This window comes from Neovison vison, chromosome 5 (genome assembly GCF_020171115.1).
Source record: "Neovison vison isolate M4711 chromosome 5, ASM_NN_V1, whole genome shotgun sequence".
NCBI classification, from domain to species: domain Eukaryota; kingdom Metazoa; phylum Chordata; class Mammalia; order Carnivora; family Mustelidae; genus Neogale; species Neogale vison.
The window spans coordinates 36,610,385-36,630,447 of record NC_058095.1 but is presented as its reverse complement, the minus strand read 5'-3'; the positions used below and the strand labels follow the sequence as shown (position 1 = coordinate 36,630,447).

Sequence of the window (20,063 nt, the reverse complement as noted above, 5' to 3'; positions counted from 1 at the left end):
CTGTTCATAGAAAATAACTTTTCACTTTTTTTAGTATCTATGAATTATGTTTTTGTAGATGTGGGCAATTGTTTCTTGGCCTTTTGGCTAAGATCTGGTGTAGTATATATGTAGGTACACAATGTAGACTGCTATTACAATTATGTAATAGCAAAAATGTATTCTGTTTAAGTATTAAAAATTACCTGTTTTATTTGAATGTTGATCTTAAAATAGATTTTGGAACATGTATCAGAATCAATACATCAGGAGCACCTGGGTGGCTCAGTGGGTTAAGCCTCTGCCTTTGGCTCAGGTCATGATCTCAGGGCCCTGGGATCAAGCCCTACATTGGGCTCTCTGCTCAGCTGGGAGCCTGCTTCCCCCTCTTTCTGCCTGCCTCTCTGCCTACTTGTGATCTCTTTCTGTGTGTCAAATAAATAAATAATATCTTAAAAAAAAAAGAATTGATATATCATGAAACATGTTTCTATTTGAAATAGATATATAAAATGGAAATTATGTAGCCCTTATGCATTTACATTATTTAATGTATTGAGCTTTATTTCTTCAGGGAAATAGTAGTAATTAAGAATATACTTTAGGGGGGGCGCCTGGGTGGCTCAGTGGGTTAAGCCGCTGCCTTTGGCTCAGGTCATGATCTCAGAGTCCTGGGATCGAGCCCCGCATCGGGCTCTCTGCTCAGCAGGGAGCCTGCTTCCCTCTCTCTCTCTCTGCCTGCCTCTCTGCCTACTTGTGATTTCTCTCTGTCAAATAAATAAATAAAATCTTTAAAAAAAAAAAAAAAGAATATACTTTAGGTCTTCATTTTAATCTTCCCTGCTTAATATTTTAATAAATCTCAATATAAATGAATACCCAGCTAGTTAACGTTATTCATCTTTGACTATTATCAGATTTTTACAAATGATTAAATTGATGTTAACTTCTCTATAAGCGTTTCTAGTGTAGGTGTTTCTCTCTTGTTGTAATTTGATGCTGGAGACAGGGTGACCAGTTTGCCCAGATCTGCCAGGTACTTTTCCAGTTTTAGCAATGACAATCTTGTATCTTAGGAAACTTCCCAATCTTGGGCAAATTGGGTGTTTTCTCATCCTAGTTGCAGTTTTTTAAATGTTTTTTGAATGAGAACTATTACAACTTGGGTTCTTTCTTTCTTTTTTTTTTTTTTTTTAGGGAAGCCAGTGGATGAAAGCTTAAGTAAAAAACCTGAAGTACCATCATCATGTTGTTGTGCATGCCATTCAAAGAATTTTACAAACGTTGACTTGAACGAAGGAACTTCACATCATTTCAACAGTCCAAGTACACCACCTTCTGAAAGAAATGACACTTCATCAACTTATCAAGGTACTTTATATTTTTGCCTGGCTCTGTTAGTATATGTAGTTGCCTTAATTATTGCTGTTGTGAGACTTAACTGAGATACATTTGCTTAGCATAATTGACTATGTATCTCCACCTAATTTCTCTGGAATTATTTTTAGGTAACACATATGATAGATAGCCTTGTACTATTTTATTCTTGGCTTGACTTTTAATTTATGCAGACATTTTGCTAGCTTAAATTTTTGTTTTGCTAGCTTTTTTTTTCTTTTTATATACATAGTTTTTGTAATTGGAGTATAATTGACACACTGTATTAATACATTAGTTTCAGGTGTACAATATAGTGATTCAACAAGTCTAGGCGTTCTTCTGTCCCCATCACAAGTGTGTCTACCATCCATTGCCTTATGTCATTACAGTGCCATTGACTATATTCCTGTGCTGTACCTTTTATCCCTGTGACTTATTCATTCTGTAACTGGAAGCCTGTATCTTCCATTTCTCTCTGGCAACCATTAGTTTTTTCTCTGTGATTATGGATCTGTTTCTGCTTTTCTTGTTGTTTATTCATTTGTTTTTTAGATTCCCCACAGAAGTGAAATCATGTGGTATTTTTCTTTCTCTGTCTGGCTTATTTCATTAGCATAATACTCTCTAGGTCCGTCCATGTTGTCACAAATGCCAAATTTCATCCTTTTTTATGGCTGAGTAGAGAATCAGGTATGTTTTAAATATGATCCTTAAACAGTTCATACTAGATTTAAGATAAGTGTACTAAGAACATCACAAGATTATTAATTTTTAAAAATATTTCTTTGGCGTTGAGTATATGGAAAGGATTAACCATTCTTTATCTAAGCCAAAAACCTAGGAGACATCCTATACATCTTATTCTTCCTTATTTCTCCATGAAAACCTCTTATCTCCATTGATAGCTCCCTAGTCCAAAGTGCCATCTCATGGTTAGAGCACGTAAAAACTTCTTTTCCTGCTTTTACTTATGTCATCCTTTATTCACTGGCAGGAAGAAAAGAGGTTGCCATAACTGACTTAAGTCTAAAGGGCATCCACTTCTCTTTTTTGTGTTTTTTAAGATTATATTTATTTATTTGAGAGAGAGCGAGAGAGGGAAGAGCAGAGGGAGAGGGAGAGAATCTCAAGCAAACTCCGGAGGAGAACGGAGCCCCACAGAGGACTCCATCTCATAACCCTGAGATCACAACCTGAGCCGAAATCAAGAATCAGGCACTTAACCCACCACCATCCAGGTGCCGTAAATAGTATCCACTTCTAAAACAAAGGATGGAGTTATCTTCCTCTAAAACATATGACCATATATGGAGGAGGGTAGATACTTGAACTAAAGTATGATTCTGTTACGAATGAGGAAGAAATGGTTAAATACATGCTGGAGAATTGACCAATAGTGTTGTCTATACTGTTTCGACCCTTAGTAGTTTTGGCTTTTCTTCCCATTCCTTAAGAGGATCATGCTTTCGCCTACCTCAGAGACTTTGCTTATGTTAGTATTTATTCTGAGGAAAGTCCCATCTTCCCTTTGTTATCCTGAATTTCCTTTAGGTCTCAGCTTAAATATCATTTCCTTGAAGGAGCCATACTGACCTTTCTGTCAGACTAGATTTGGTTTCCCTATTCTGTCTTCTCACTGTGCACCTCTCCTTCGTAGCACTTGTCACAGTTTGTATGATCTGTATTTCTGTGTACATCATTTGTCAAGCTCTGCTTCCCGTAGCAGACTATATACTGAGGTCAGGGACCATGTCAGTTTGCTTATCATTGTATTTTTTTAAAAATTAGTTTTATTAACATATAATGTATTATTTGCCCCAGGGGTAAAGGTCTGTGAATTGTGTTTATGCATTTCACAGCACTCATCATAGCACATACCCTCCCAATGTTCATAACCCAACCACCCCCTTTCTATTATCGTTGTATTTTTAGTACCTAACAGAGTGCCTGACATAAGGTAGGGGCTAGATAAATATTTGTTGTATGAATGAATGGAATTGATTTTGAGATAATTATAGAAATTCTGGTTTATGTTTATATACAACCTGTTTTTTAGGATTTTATTTATTTATTTGAGAGAGTGAGCACAAGCAGGGGGAGCAGCAGAAGGAGAGAGAGAAGGAGAAGCAGGCTCCCAGCTGAGCAGGGACCCCAATGGGGTCCCGATCCCAGGGCCCTAGGATCATGACCTGAGCCAAAGTCAGATGCTTAACTGACTGAGCCACCCAGGTGCCCCTACAACCTGTATTTTTTTTTAAACAAACATTGAAATATACTTGACATAACTATATATTTAAATGGTACACTTTGGTAATTTTTGATATAGGTGTACCTCCTTTAAAGCGTCAAGGTAGAGAACATGTTCATAACTTTCAAAAGTTTTCTTATGCCCGTTTGTTATTCCTCTTTCCCAAGCTTCCATGACTCACTTTTTCCCAACAACCACTGATTTGCTTTCCGTCATTGTAGATTGGTTTGCATTTTTAAAGTTTATTTAATTGGAATCTTAGTTTGTATGCTTACTTGTCTAGCTTTTCACTTAGCATAATTCTTTTGAAATTTGTCCATGTTGCATGTATCAACAATTTGTTCTTTTTTATTACTGAGTAATATTCTATTGTATGAACTTACTATAAATTGTGTATCCAGTCACCTGTTGATGGATATTTGACTTGTTTCTAGTTTTAAGCTATTACGTATAAAGCTACTGTGAATATTTCTGTATAAGTCTTTGTTATAGACATGTGCTTTCATTTTTTTGAGGGTAAATACTAGAAGTGACTAGATCACTTATGTTTAACTTCGTAAGAAACTTCCAAGCTGTTTCCCAAAGTGTTTTTTTTTTTTTTAAAGATTTTATTTATTTATTTGACAGAAAGAGATCACAGTAGGCAGAGAGGCAGGCAGAGAGAGGGGAAGGGAAGCAGGCCCCTGCTGAGCAGAGAGCCCGATGCGGGACTTGATCCCAGGACCCTGAGATCATGACCTGAGCCGAAGGCAGCGGCTTAACCCACTGAGCCACCCAGGCGCCCCCAAAGTGTTTTTACCATTTTAAATTCCCACTAGCAGTGGCTGGGAGTTCTCATTTCTTTACATCCTTGTTAATACTTTGTATGGTCAGTCTTTTTTACTATTCTAATAGGTATGTGGTGGTATCTCATTGTGGTTTTAATATGCATTTCCCTAATCACTTAGGACAGTTGGGGATCTTTTCATGTGCTTATTAGCCATCTGTATCTTTGATGAAATGACTGTTCAGATCTTCTGCTTTTTTTTTTCTTATTGTTAAGTTTTGAGAGTTCTTTATATATTTCAAGTACAAAATTTTTTTTTAAATCAAATCTGGTTTTAGCTTTTACTTTTAGTTTGAGATATTTCAAATTAATTTTGTAGATCATGTGAGGTATAGATCCAAGTTCATTTATTTTGCATTTGGATATATAATTGTTTGGCATCATTTATTGAAAAAGCTGTTTTAGGGCGCCTGGGTGGCTCAGTGGGTTAAGCCGCTGCCTTCGGCTCAGGTCATGATCTCAGGGTCCTGGGATCGAGTCCCGCGTCGGGCTCTCTGCTCAGCAGGGAGCCTGCTTCCTCCTCTCTCTCTCTGCCTGCCTCTCTGCCTGCTTGTAATCTCTCTCTGTCAAATAAACAAATAAATAAATCTTTAAAAAAAAAAAAAAAAAAGAAAAAGCTGTTTTATCCACTACCTTGTGCCTTTGTAAAAAATCAGTTGTCAATATATGCTCAATGTGACTGTGAGTTAAAGTTGCTTAGAATATTTTCTCGAAGACTCCGATGTGGTCAGGGTTGTATTCTGATACTCTGTATTTTTAAGTAAGTTCTTTAATATGAAATAACCTAAATACAGAAAAGTGTGTGGATTTTAAGTGTATAAGCTTGATGAATTTTCACAAAGTAAACAGTCCTGTAGCTACCACCTAGATAAAAAACGTGGGACATAACCTACACTGTAGAGGCCCTGCCTAATTGCTGTCCTCCTTTCTGTCACCATTGATGATTTTTACCTCTTTATAGGAATGTAATTATATGTGTACTCTTGCACATTGTACTGCCTGTCTGTTTTCGCTTAACATTGTATTTCTGTGATTCATTGGTGTTGTTGTATATAGTACTAGTTTTTATATATTATTTCTACAGCATATTAATTTGTTGTACAACTGTTAGATATTTGAGTGGTTTTGTTTTTGGTTATTAATGCTATTATGAACATTCTTGTTCATTCTAGTGCAAATGGATATTTTTTATTAGACTTATACCTAGAAATGGAATTGCTGGTCATAGTGTGTGTTTATGTTCTGCTATAATAGATATTGCTAATATTTCCAAAGTGGTTGAACCAGTTTATTTACCCTGCTGCCTTACATCTAGCAGTATTTGGAAGTTACATTTTTCAACATACCTGTTAACACTTAATATTTCCAGTTTAAAATTTTAGCTGTTGTGGTGCATCTGTGGTGTTCGCCTGAGTTTTAATTGGTATTTCTCTGGTGACTGATGAGGTTGAGCATCTCTTTATATATATGTTTACCGATAGTTTGAATATCCCCTTTAGTGAATTGCCTGTTATTTGTTTGCCCATTTTTCTATTGGGTTGTTTCTTACTGATTTCTATGAGGGTTTTTTTTTTTTTTTAAATATATTCTAGATAGATGTTATTTCTTTATAACTTTATATTTTAAAGACTTTGGTAAACTTCCTGCAGACTTCCCTGCTATAAAGAACAAGAAGATAAGCCTTTTTGTATGCATATAATGTGATTTTTTTAAAAAAATGAATTGGGGTTAATCTTATTTGGCACATGGCAATTCAGTTTTTCTAAAACTAAATTATTGTTTTGGGTGGACCCATACAAATTTAATGGGCCTATACAAATTCCCCCCTTGATATATTTGGGGCAGAGTTTCTCAACAATGACACTATCATATTTTGAAAGGAATAGTTCTTTGTTATGGGGGCTGTACCATCCCCCATAACAAGCATAAGCATTGTGGGATGTTTAGCAGTGTCTCCTAGGCCTCAACCCACTAGATATCAGTAGTATTCCCACCTTCTGTGACAACCGGGAATGTCTATTCCCAATGTCCCTTGGAGTGGGACTTGGGATGTTACAAGTGCCTAACAGTGCCCCAGTTGAGAACCAAGATCTACATTCATTCTGTGGGTATTTTACAAGTTTGACCAAAAATTGCAGAGCTCAAAATTAAAAAAATCTTTTCTAAAATATATATGGAAATACAGAGGACTAAGACATTCTTCAAGAATCAGGTCAAGTTGAGAGGAATTGATCTATGAGATATCCTGATTTTTTATATATAAAGCTATCATAATTGAAACAGTTTAATATTAGCACAATGTTAGACCAGTGGAAAACAATAGAGAACCCAAATTCAGTTCCACATGTATCTAGAAATATGATTTTTAAAGATTTTATTTATTTATTTGACAGAGAGATCACAAGTAAGCAGAGAGACAGGCAGGGCAGGGGTGTGGGGAGCAGGCTTCCTGCCAAGCAGGGAGTCTGCCTGATTTGGGGCTTGATCTCAGGACCCTGAGACCATGACCTGAGACAAAGGCAGAGACTCAACCCACTGAGCCACCCAGATATCCCAAAACTTGATTCTTTATAGAACTACATCTAGGGGTGCCCGGGTGACTCAGTTGGTTAAGTGTCTGGCTCTTGATCCCAGCTCAGGTCTTAATCTCAGGGTTGTGTGTTTAAGCCCGGCATTGGGCTCCAAGCTGGGTGTGGAGATTACTTTTAAAAAAAAAAAAAAAAAAAAAAAGTATGTTTACAGAGTAGAGGACTAAGAAGGGACTTTTTAAAATAGGTGGTACTTAGATATCCATATGAAAACATTTACATTTGAGTTCTACTTTATGCCATAAAGAAAAATACATTCCAGGCAGATGAAAGATTTAGGTATGAAAGGCCTTTGTTGTTCCAAACAAATTTCAGGATTGTTTGTTCTAGTTCTGTGAAAAATGCTGTTGGTATTTTGATAGGGATTGCATTAAATCTATAGATTGCTCTCAATAGTTCTGGCATTTTAACAATATTCGTTCTTCCAGCCCATGGGCATGGAATGTCTTTCCATTTCTTTGAGTCATCTTGAATTTTTTTCATCAGCATTTTATAGTTTTCAGAGTACAAGTCTTTCACCTCTTTGGTTAAGTTTATTCCTAGGTATTTTATTTTTTTGGTGCTGTTGTAAATGGGATCATTAATTTCCCTTTCTGCTGCTTCATTATAAATCTGTAAGAATTTCTGTACATTCTGTGCTTAGATTTATGTACATTGATTTTGTATGCAGCAAATTTACTGAATTCATTTATCAGCTTTAGTAATTTTTTGGTGGAGTCTTAAGGGTTTATATATAGTTTCTTATATAGGGTTTCTTATAGTGTTATGTCATCTGCAATTAGGGAAAGTTTTACTTCTTCCTTACCAATTTGGATGCCTTTTATTTCTTTAGTTTGTCTAATTGCTGTGGCTAGGACTTCCAGTACTATGTTGATTAAAGTGATGAGAGTGGACATCCTTGCCTTATTCCTGAACTTAAGGGAATCCTCAGGTTTTCACCACTGAATGTGATGTTGGTTGTGGGTTTTTCATATAAAGTCTTTATTATGTTGAGATATGTTCCCTTAGACCTGCATTGCAGAGGGTTTTCATGAATGGATGTTGTACTTTGTCAAATGCTTTTTTTGCATCTGTTGAAAATGATACGTGGCTTTTATTCTTTCTCTTATTGATATGACATAGAACTTTCATTGTTTTGCTTCAATAGCCAAAACAATCTTGAAAAAGAAAAACAAAACTAGGGTTCTTGGGTAGCTCAGTCATTAAGCATCTGCCTTTGGCTCAGGTCATCATCTCCGGGTCCTGGGATTGAGCCCCAAATTGGTCTCCCTGCTCAGGGGGAAGCCTGCTTCTCTCTCTCCCACTCCCCCCTGCTTGTGTTCCCTGTTCAGCTGTGTTTCTCTGTCAAATAAATAAATAAAATCTTAAAAAAAAAAAACACCAAAAAAAACTAGAGGTACCACAATTCCACAATTCAAGTTACAGTACAAAGCAGTAGTAATTAAAGTAGCATGATACTGGCAAAAAATAGACACACAGGTCAATGGAATAGAACAGAAAATCCAGAAATAAACCCACAGTTACATGGTCAGTCAATCTTCGTCAAAGGAGGAATGAGTATACAATGGGAAATGGAGACTCTTCAACAAATGGTGTTAGGAAAACTGGACAAGCACATGGAAAAGAATGAAGCTGGATCACTTTCTTTCACCATATACAAAAATAAACTCAAAATGGATCAGACACTTAAATGTAAGACCTGAAACCATAAAGATCTTTGAAGAGCACACAGGCAGTAATCTCTGACATTGGCTATAGCAGCATTTTTTTAGATATGTCTCCTAAGGCAAGGGAAATAAAAGCAAAAACAAATTACTGGTACTACATCAAAATAAAAAGCTTCTGTGCAGCAAAGAAAGCAACCAACAAAACTAGAAGGCAACCTACTGAATGGGAAAAGATACTTGCAAATGAAATATCTGAAAAGGGTTAGTATCCAAAATGTGTGAAGAATTGATACAACTCAACACCCAAAAAAGAAATAATCCAATTAAAAAATGGATAGACAAAATGCTCAAAAATGAGCAGACATTTCTCCAAAGAAGATATACAGATGGCCAATGCATGAGAACAGATGGTCAGCATCACTTATCATCAAGGAAATGCAAATCAAAACCACAATTAGATATCACCTCATACCTATTAGAATGGCTAAAATAAAAAACACAAGAAAACTAGTGTTGGTAAGGATGTGGAGATAAAGGAACTTTCTTGCATTATTGGTTGCAAGGCGAGCTGGTGCAGCCACATAGAAAATTTTATGGAAGTTCCTCCAAAAATTAAACATCAAACTACCCCGGGGCACGTGGGTGGCTTGGTCAGTTAGGTGTCTGACTTCAGCTCTGGTTGTGATCTCGTCCTGGGAACGAGCCTCGCATTTGGCTCCCCCGCTCTGCTTGTCCTTCTCCCTCTGCTCCCTTTCCCCCTGCTTTTGCTCTCTTTCTCTCTGTCAAATAAATAAATAAAATCTTTAAAAACAAAGGAATAAAAAATAGAACTACCCTACAATCTAGGAATTGCACTACTGGGTATTTATCCCCCAAAATACAGAAACACTAATTCAAAGGGATACGTGCACCTTTATGTTTACTGCAGCATTAATTGAATAGCCAAACTATAACAGCAACCCAAGTATCCATTGATAGATGAATAGATAAGGAAGATGTGGTATATGTGTGTGTGTGTATATATACATATATATGTGTGTGTGTGTAGTATCCCATCATATACATATGATGGAATATTATTGAATCATTTAAAGAATGAAATGTTGTCATTTCGAACAATATAGAACTAAAGAGTATAATATTAGACCAGTCAGAGAAAGACAAATAATGTATGATTTCACTCATTTGTGGAATTTGAGGCAACCTCAAATGACCAGGGGGAAGAAAATAGAGACAAACCAAGGAAAAGACTCTTAACTATGGAGAACAAACTAATGGTTACCAGAGGGGAAGAGGGGCGGGGGTGGGGGGGGTAGGAAAATAGGATAGGGATAAAAGAGTACACTTATTATGATGAAAAAAAAAGATAAAAAGAAAAAAGTCATCCGGAAGGATTCAAGGTGAAAGATAAATAGTTATTACTTAAGAGAGGAAGAATAAGAAATGAGCAAGTGGGAAGGGAGGAAGGGAAGTGGATGGCATTTTACTGTTTGTTATTTATACTTTTAATTTGCTTACATCTTTCACAATGGGCTTACATTAGTTGATAACTTTTTAAAACTTCAAGATATTGGGTACCTGTCTGGCTCAGTAAGCAGAGCATGGAACTCTTGGTCTCAGGGTCATGAGTTTAAGCCCTGTGTTGGACATAGAGCTTACTTAAAAAAAAAAAAAAAAAAGTTAAAAAGGGGCACCTGGCTGGGTTAGTGAGTAGAGCATGGGATTCTTAATCTCTGGGTTTGAATTCCAACCCTGTGTTTGGTGTAGGAATTATTTAAAAATAAAATCTTAAAAAAAAAAGACAAAACAAAACTTAAAGGTATTGGATTATGTTGGAAACCAATTTGGAATCAATTCCATTGTTTATCTTGGGCACTTACTCTATTTTTCTATGTATCAGTTTCCCCAACTGTAAAATAATACTTGTTACTTCATGCGATGGTAGAAGGAGCTGATCTATGTAAAACTTTAAGCCCAGTGTCTGATACTAATAAAATGGAATTGTATAGCACCCCCAAAAAAGACCTAGGTGTGAAAGACAAGACCATTAAGATTTTAGAATATAGTGGTGTTAATTTATTTAGAGGACTCAAGAATGTGAGTGGTGGGTGGGGGGATTCAGAGGTAGAGAGAATTTTTTTTTTAAGTCTTTATTTAAGAGAGAGATCTCTCGCCTGCCCATGAGTGGGGGGGGGCAGAGAGAGAGGAAGAAGCAGACTCCTGCTGAGCATGGTGCTGGTTGTGGGACTCTATCCCAGGACCCTGGGACCATGACCTGAGCCAAAGATAGTCGCTTAACCCACTGAACCACCCAGGCACCCTTGAGAGAGAGAATCTTGAGTGGGCACCATGCCCAGCACAGAGCCTACACAGGGCTTATCCATGACCTTAGCCAAAATCAGGAGTCCATCGCCCAACTGACTGAGTCACCCAGGTGCCCCTAGAATATAGTGGTATTCAAACTGTGTTCCTAAGAGTCATAGGAAAAAATATGGCCTGCTGGGGGGATGGGACAATGAGTCAGGGAAGTTCTAGGTCTTTTATTCTATTTTGAAAATTTTAAGCAATATTTCTTTAAAAAATATAGTCCTCTCAGAAAAAGCTTGAAAATCAGTGCTGTGTAGCGTAGATTTATTTGTGGTTTTACAGACTCAAACTTGGTTTTTGAAAATAATATTGGACTTACTTTTAGGGCTTTCTCCTCTAATAGTCTATAAATCTTTTAAGGCCCGAGGCTGTTTCTTTTTCATTGTTTTCCATGGTGCTGAAATTGTGTGGACTCCATAAAATAAATGCTTGTTAAATGAATTCAAGCCCTGGGAGTGGAGGGAATGTATAGAGAAGAGCTGAGAGGAAGGAAGGTACTTTTAATAACACTCACATTTAGGGAAAAGGAGAAACCAAGGTATAGGAACAGTTAAGAAAAGTGTTACAGAAATTAAGGAAAAAGGAATTGTGTTTGTGTTATTTCAAGAAGATAGTGTTAAGTTTGGCTGTATCCCTAGAAGTTAGACCGATGGATTTTGGAGTCAGACAGGAGGAATCAGTCATATCCAGGCTCTGCCTCTTACTAGCTGTATCATTGGGCATATTAACTTGACTTCTTAAAAACCTAGTGTTCACATCTATTAAGTGGGTTAATATTTGGTGATTAAGAGGTCATTGATGATCTTCAGAGTAGTGGCATTAAAGGACAGATTTTAAGAGCTTGATTCTACTGTATTTTCAAGCCCAAAGAACATGTAAAAGCTTAGTGGGGAAGAAACATTGAGAAACTGTAAAGAAAGATTTTTATATAAATGAAATACATTTTCCTGTGAGACACTTACAGTTGTATTTTTTAAACCACATTATTGGGAGTCATTTACAAAAACATAAACCTGTTAAAGCAGAATTGGACTTTGCTATTGAAAGCCTGTTTCTCAAATGTATCTTTTTTAAGTAAACTCAGTAGCAAAGAAATGCTTTTAAACATGTTGAACTTTTCATGTTTTAAATATGTTAATGAAATTTTGAGAAGTCATAACATCTTGACTCCTATTTTTCCTAGAAAATTGCCTAATTGTAAGTTTTTTGCTAATTTTTATGACTTTTTCTGTAAGACTCTCCTGAAAAAACTACGCTGGCTGCAAAGCTATCTGCCAAGAAACAGGCATCCATAAAAAGAGATGAAAATGATGATTTTCAAGTAGAGAAGAAAAGAATTCGACCCTTAGAAACTACACAACAGGTAAACAGTTTATTGGCAGTGAAATGATACTGTTATCGCTGCACATGGGAGTCAAATATCAGTCAAGTTTTCAGTGGCACTTGCAGAATTTACTTGGATTGTATCATGGACATAAATTAAATGGTAAATTATTGTAACTTTATTTTATATAGTTATTCATTACAAAGGAGTTTGTTATTATAGTAGATTGTTCATTATAACATGTCTTTAAAGTGAAGCTGCATGGTACTTTTCTATATATGAGGAATTTGATGGTAAAATATGAACTTAACACATGCACTGGTAATGTAGATACTTTGTACTTTTTAACTCTGTTGTTTTTACCTAATGATTGATTGCATTTTCTTTTGGCCAAAATATCTTTTATATGAATATTTATGTCATGAATATTTTTGTTATTGATAGTTTTAATATAATGACAAGGTTTACTCTTACTTGTTGAGTTTTAATATCAATACATTATAAAATGTTTATTTCTAAAAATTACTGAAAGACCTCAATTACTAAATATTTTATAAGAAATGTGTTTTTCATACATGACTACAGTATTTTGTCATAGAGTTCATGGCAGTGAGGTAGGGAGGTAGGCTGGGACTTTGATAGACTTAGTTATAAATAAAGAGATTATTATAATTATCATACCCTTTATAGATAATTATATATTTCTAATTGAATATACTCAAAAACTGTTTGCGCTCTTCTGTAGTGTATCTATTCTACATATAATCTTTATTAATTTCCATAGTTAAGCCTTGATTTTAATTTAATTTAATTTTTTTTGTTAAAGATTTTATTTATTTATTTGACACAGAGAGAGAGATCACAAGTAGGCAGCGAGGCAGGCAGAGAGAGAGGGGGAAGCAGGCTCTGTTGGAGCCTCAACAGGAAGCAGGCCTGTTGAGCAGAGAGCCCTATGTGGGGCTCCATCCCAGGACCCTGAGATCATGACCTGAGCCAAAGGCAGAGGCTTAACCTACTGAGCCACCCAGGTGCCCCAAACCTTGATTTTAGAAATAGAATGAGCTAGTTTATTTTTGGAAAAGTACTGGTTACAAATGAAGTATGAATCTGTGTATATTTTCTTCTCCAAGATGTAAACACAGAATTGGATATTGTGAGAAAGGGGTCAACGTATAACATTTATTCTCTGACTTAATTGACTCTCGTTTCTTTTTTTGGTAGGAATGGGATTATCAATAGAAATGCACCCCCCCCTTCATAATTTAAGTAAATAAGTTTTTGACAAGTAGTAAAAGGCATAAACAGTTTGGAAAAAAAAAACTTAGTGGGATTTATAGAAGAAATTTAGTCAAATACAATTTGAATTATGAAATATCTAGTAAGTAATGGTAACATTAATCAAATAATTTATTTTTTCATGTAGGAAATCTTGACTATTTACATTTAAAATTTTTATTCTGAATTTTTTCAATTTATGTATATTTTTAAAGAATTACTTACTCCAGAGAGAGAGAGAGAGTTTGAGGGGGAAGGGAAAGAGAATCCCAAGCAGGCTCACATGGAGCCCCACATAGGGCTCTATCCTGCAACCCTGAGATCATGACCCAAACCAAAATCAAGAGTTGGACAGACACTCAACCAACTGAGCCCCTCAGCTGCCCTGAGGTTTTACAATTTAGAATGAAGCTTTATTTTTATTTGCTTTTACTTTCCACTTAGATGTGTAATTGAACTTTGCTATAATACTACACTTGATATCCATATGGTAGGACTATCATTTTATCATATGAAAGATCATTTTACAATACTGTAGTTTTGACACATGACTAATTAAAGCCATTTTGGTTAGGATTTGAGAGTTATAAGGTGTTTATTTGTATTTTTAAAAAATTATTTGATTATTGCCAGTTAGAACTAGTCATCTTTTTTTTAATGCTAAAAACATACCAAAAACTGTTTTGACCTTTAAAAATAACTGGCCTGCTCACATTTTTGTTACATTGAACTTCATTTTGGTTCTGTGTTTACAGATTAGAAAGCGTCATTGTTTTGAAAAGGAGGTACATCATTTGGATGCAAAAGTTGCTTCAGGCAAGACCACAAAACTCAACTCTCCATTAGGAAAGATAAATTCCTTTTCTCCACAAAATGTATGTATTTATGCCACTGTTCAGTTTAAAGAAGGAAAACGTGGAATTTGCTAAACTCATTTTAAAAAAAGTAATTGTATAATGCAAAGTATAGTAGAAAATAATTCAGAAGTCCTCTAAGTACTATCATATCTCTACTACTAATATGTGAGGTGAGAAAAGCTATTTTCTTGGAGCCCCCATTTCCTCATTTATAAAATGAAAGAATTGGACTAGAAAATCTGAAAGGTTTTTTCCTCTTGTATATTCTAAAGTTGTGGACTTTACTTTCCGATAATTTTTCTCATTCTCCTTAGAGCAGATCATTTTCAAGGAGTAGTCCAGGGAACTCTAAAGATTACTGTTGTTTTTTTCTCAGGCATATAATGTTAGTAATAATAGGATGTTATTTGCCTTTTTGAAAACTTGCATTTGACATTTGCATTGATGGTGCAAAAGCAACAATGGATAAAATTGTCAGTACCTTACCGTAATCAAGATAGTGGTACCATGCTGTTTCAGTAGTAGTTTTCTTCACTGTCATTAGTACACAGTTAAAAAAAAGACAGTTACACTTAAGAATGTCCTTGATGAAGTAGTAAAACTTACTAAGACCTTAGGCTTTTTTAACATTCTGTGTGAAGAAGTGAGTAGTACTCTAAATGTTTTGCATATAGGAGTAGGATGATTATCTTGAGGAAAAACACTTGTAGCATAGTTTGGATTGTTAGCTGAACCTAGCTACTTTTTTTCATGGAACATCATTTTTACTTGGAAGAATGAAAGACAGATGAATGATGGTAATTTCTTTTTCTTTCTTTCTTTTTTTTTTTTGAATGATGGTAATTCTTGAAATAAAGTTTGATAAAATTTAAGTGAAAATCAGTATTTTGAAGAACTGTATATTTCACTCTGAGCTTGGCAGTTTTATGATACTTACAGACTTTCCTCGTGATAGTGGTGGTGACAGTATAGAATGTGACTTTTTTGATATTATATAATGAAATGTGTTAACATTTATAAGATCTGTAAAATTGGGGAATCAAATATCTTCTGAATGGCCTGTACAAGATACGATACTATAAAATAAGGCCTGGAAAAGATCCATCCAAAGATAGACCAGTGGATCTTTTTTTTGCCCGTATCCCCCCATCCCCAGGCATCCTTAAGATATTTTTTAAGTCACTATAGATAGTTTTCATTTCCATAGTTTTATATAGATGGAATCATGCTTGTTTTTTTAAAATTAAATTTAAGATGTTGTGAATTTTACCTGCTGGGTGTTGAATGTTATTACGTATATATATTTTTAAAGATTTTATTTATGTGAGAGGGAGAGTGAGTGAGAGAGAGAGCGAGAGAGCGAGCGAGAGAGCGAGCAGGAGCTGGGGGAGTGGCAGAGGGAGACGGAGAAGTAGATTCCTTGCTGAGCAGGAAGCCCGATTCAGGGTTTGATCCCAGGACCCCAGGATCATGATTTGAGCTCAAGGCAGACACTTAACTGACTGAATCACCCAAGTGTCCCGGATGTTATTATATTTCTAGAAATGCTCTAATTTTGTTATTTTTTTAAAAAATTATGTTCTGTTATGCTAATCACCATACAGTACATCATTAGTTTTTTTTGGTTGTATTCCATGATTCATTGCTTGCATATAACACCCAGTGTTCCATGTAATATATGCCCTCCTTAATACCCATGAGTTTTGTTCTGAGATGCAGTTAAGTTACTTGGAATCAACTTGATCTTTTTGGGTCTGCTTTTAGGATTTGTCAGGTGGGACCTGAGCAGAATTTAGTCGTAGTTTACCTCAACAGAGGCTAGCTCCTTCAGGGTCCTCTACTTAATGCTCTATAAATTGTTAGTTTTTTTCCGGTCTGGCTGGTGGGAACAGGCACTATTCCATGCCCTGTGTGAATGCCTCATCATTTTGGGTGGTTCTTTCCACTGTCTTGGTTTGTTTACTCTCTCACATATGTTGATCATTACTATGCTAGATACCTGAGAGGTCTCTTTACAGATCTCTGGAAATCATTCTTTGTGCAGCTCTCTCTACTTCAGTATTATGAACTTGAGTCTTCTCTGACTTCCTGGACTAAAGAGCAATGTCTCTTCAGCTCAGGTTTGCTGGGCTAAATCTGGGTTCCCCTTCCCTAGGGCAGAGTAGAAATTCTCTCAAGACAGTAAGCCTAGGCAATCATAGGGCCTATCTCATTTATTTCCTATCTCTCTGAGATCACTCTTTCTTACCTGATATCCTGTATCTTAAAACTATTGCTTCATATATTCTGTCTATACTTTTGATTTTTCTGGTAGGAATGAACAAACTCATTGATTATGGGACAAATTCCAGAAGTCTTTAGGTGGCATATAAGTCTTCCTGTTTATCTGTATAGTCATAAGACCTTTATAAACGTATTGTTTTCTTTTGCCCTTTCTGCTCCTCCCTCTTTTTTTTTTTTAATTAACTTCTGCTAATTCTTCAGAAAACCTTCCTCGATATCCCCAATTTGGGGTTAGATTCCCATCTGAAGTGTTCCTTGTACTTCTAGAATTTTAACACTTATCCCCATTATCTTCTCTGCAAGGCTCTAAGTTCTATTAAGGAAATACCAGGTTCTGTAGTATATTGAGACCTCCTTGAAGGCTGTGACTTTTTTTTTTTTTTTTTAAGATTTTATTTATTTATTTATTTGACAGAGATCACAAGTAGGCAGAGAGGCAGGCAGAGGGAGAGGGGGAAGCATGCTCCCCGCTGAGCAGAGAGCCCGACGTGGGGCTCGATCCCAGGACCCTGGGATCATGACCTGAGCCGAAAGCAGAGGCTTTAACCCACTGAGCCACCCAGGCGCCCCGTGTTTTATTCATCTTTATGTTTCAAGCACCTAGCTTTGTGCTAGGAACCTAGTAAAGGCTGGGTGAATGAAAACTATATTCCCTGCCCTTGAATAGTCTTCGTTTCAATTCTTAAAAATGCAGAGTGGGGGGAAAGTTGTTTGTTATCTTTACAGAAGGCTTAGAGTTGAAGTCATCTCAGGAGCTTTTACTATTAAATTGTCAATAATAATATATGCTATGTATTTGCCTCTGCCTATGTTTTCTCCCTCATTTTCTTTAACATTGCCTTATTTTCATAGCTCTTAGTATTTCTTTATCTACCTGTTTATTATCGATCTGTTTTGTTAGAATATAATGTCAGTCTTTTTCATGTGTATCTCTAGTACTTAAAATAGCATATAGTGTGTATTAGTTGCCCAATAAATATTTATTAGTAGAATATTCTTGAATTCTTACAATGGCATAGGCAGGTAATATTGTTATTCTTATTTTACAGAGAAGAATACTCTGAGAAGTAAGTAATTTGGTTAAGGTCACAAATCAGGCAAATATTAGAGCTAAATCTTGTGTAAGCAGTATGATGCTCTGGCAAATGCTTTAATCACTTTATTATACATTCTCTCTAAAATGCCTCTTAGAAATCCTGGAGTCATCAAAGCAGGATTCTCATACCAACATAAAGGGAAGAAATATCATGTAGAAGCTTCAAGAATAAAGAAATCAAGCATAGGATAAGATGTGATTAATAATAGCTAAAATAAGAGAAGTGTATTTAAAAAAAAATAAGTGGAGACCAAATAAAATTAATTAATTATATACACACACACACATACACACACATACATACATGGAGAGAGAGAGAGAGAGAGAGAGCATGCATGCAAGCCAGTGTGTAGCGGGAGAGATAGGGGAAGAGGGAGAGATAATCTTAAGCAGGCTTCATGCCCAGTGTGGGGCCCAACCTGGGACTTGACCTCATGACTGTGGTATTATGACCTGAGCCAAAATAAAGAGACGCTTAACTGACTGAGCCACCCAGGTGCACCTAGAGAAGTGGATTTTTAAATTTTGTTTTGTTTTTATTGGTTAAGAGAATGAACTTAAATCATACTGCCTGGGTTTTAATCACAGCTCTGCTTTTTACTACCTGTGTAACCTTGATGAAGTTTTTAAACTATGGCTACTTCAGTTTCCCTGTTGGTTAAATGGGGATAGTAATAGTACCTAAAAATATTTATAAATATTTATAATATTTATAAAGTGATTAAATACACTTGGCATATTTTAGGGCTTATTAAGTGATAAGTGGTAGTAGAAGTAGTAACAGTAGTGATAGTAGTAGCAGCAAATGGTTAAATAGTTGTATGTTGGTAATAAATATATAATACTAATTAATAATGTTAATTAGTATATGTAGTTATCTTTGAATGCTGCTAAAATGTATTATATAGAATTGATTGATACTAATTTTGAGGAATTAGGTTTCTAATTAAGTAACAAGTTCTTTTAATATCTGTTAAGGATGTCTATGGCTCACCTGCTTTAGAGTCTAGACCAATTATAAGCAGAGTTCCTGGCTAGATACCTTAATTTTTTTTTTAAAGATTTTATTTATTTATTAGACAGAGATCACAAGTAGGCAGAGAGGCAGGCAGAGAGAGAGAGAGAGAGAGAGAGGAGGAAGCAGGCTCCCTGCAGAGCAGAGAGCCAGATGCGGGGCTCGATCCCAGGACCCTGGGATCATGACCTGAGCCGAAGGCAGAGGCTTTAACCCACTGAGCCACCCAGGCGCCCCTAGGTACCTTAATTTTAAGCCAAGTGCTTTGATTGATTTCTCCTTCTGGTTATATACTACGTTAATCATTTATTATGGTCCTCCTATTGGTAAGGTGTAATTGTATTTATACTTGTATATCCATATCTTTTTTATCAGTTATATTTTTAAGCCAGAATTTATGTTTTGTTTCCTTGGCTATTGGTGGTATAATTATATTGCTGTAGAAATGCAATATTTGTTATAGGTGGGTGATTTATTATTTATAATATTAAAAGTATGGGTTTCTGATAATTTCTTTTAAGTTTGAAGACTGTTAAACTAAATTTCTCAATTCAACCTAGTAACTCAAATGATAACATTTCAGTAGTGTGAGATAGAACTTTTGTTTGTAAAAAGATGTAAGTGGTATATGCCATACTAATTCAACATATATAAAGTACTGCAATGATAGAGAAAACATGTGGTTGAGCTCTAATAATTGTTCCTTTTTTTTTTTGTAGTCTATAGTCAAAAACATGAATATAAAATTTTAAGTACTTTCTGAATAGTTAGGGAAAAACTTACAAATACTTAGGTAACATGATCTATATTTTCAGTGTTATGTTTTTCTTCCATACAAAATTAGAATAACCAGTTACAATAGAAACTTACAAAATATAAGATTGTAGTTAATATTTTCATTTTTTTGGTAAATTGGTAAATTTTGGTAAATTGTTAACCTATAGATTTGTGTATGTGTTTTAGAGATTTTATTTATTTATTTTAGAGAGAGAGCATGCTTGTGAGAGCAGGGGCATGGGTAGGGGGCATAGGGAGAGAATCCCAAGCAGACTCTAAGCTGAGCATGGAGCCTGATGTGGAACTGGATCTCACGAACTCTGAGATCATGACCTGACTCAAAACTGAGAGTCGGACACTTAAATGAGTGAGCACCCAGGT

At 35.6% G+C, this 20,063-nt stretch overlaps 1 protein-coding gene across 3 annotated transcripts in view; it reads left to right on the top strand.

Moving 5' to 3' along the window:
* The window catches only part of BRIP1 (BRCA1 interacting helicase 1), a 189,322-nt gene that overhangs the window by 6,169 nt on the left and 163,090 nt on the right, over nt 1-20,063 (top strand). For all 3 annotated transcript variants that reach the window (XM_044248524.1, XM_044248523.1, XM_044248522.1), the window contains exons 4-6: nt 1,177-1,350; nt 12,291-12,418; nt 14,410-14,529. In XM_044248524.1, the coding sequence (XP_044104459.1) occupies nt 1,177-1,350; nt 12,291-12,418; nt 14,410-14,529 (422 nt within the window). The remainder of the gene's footprint in view (nt 1-1,176; nt 1,351-12,290; nt 12,419-14,409; nt 14,530-20,063) is intronic.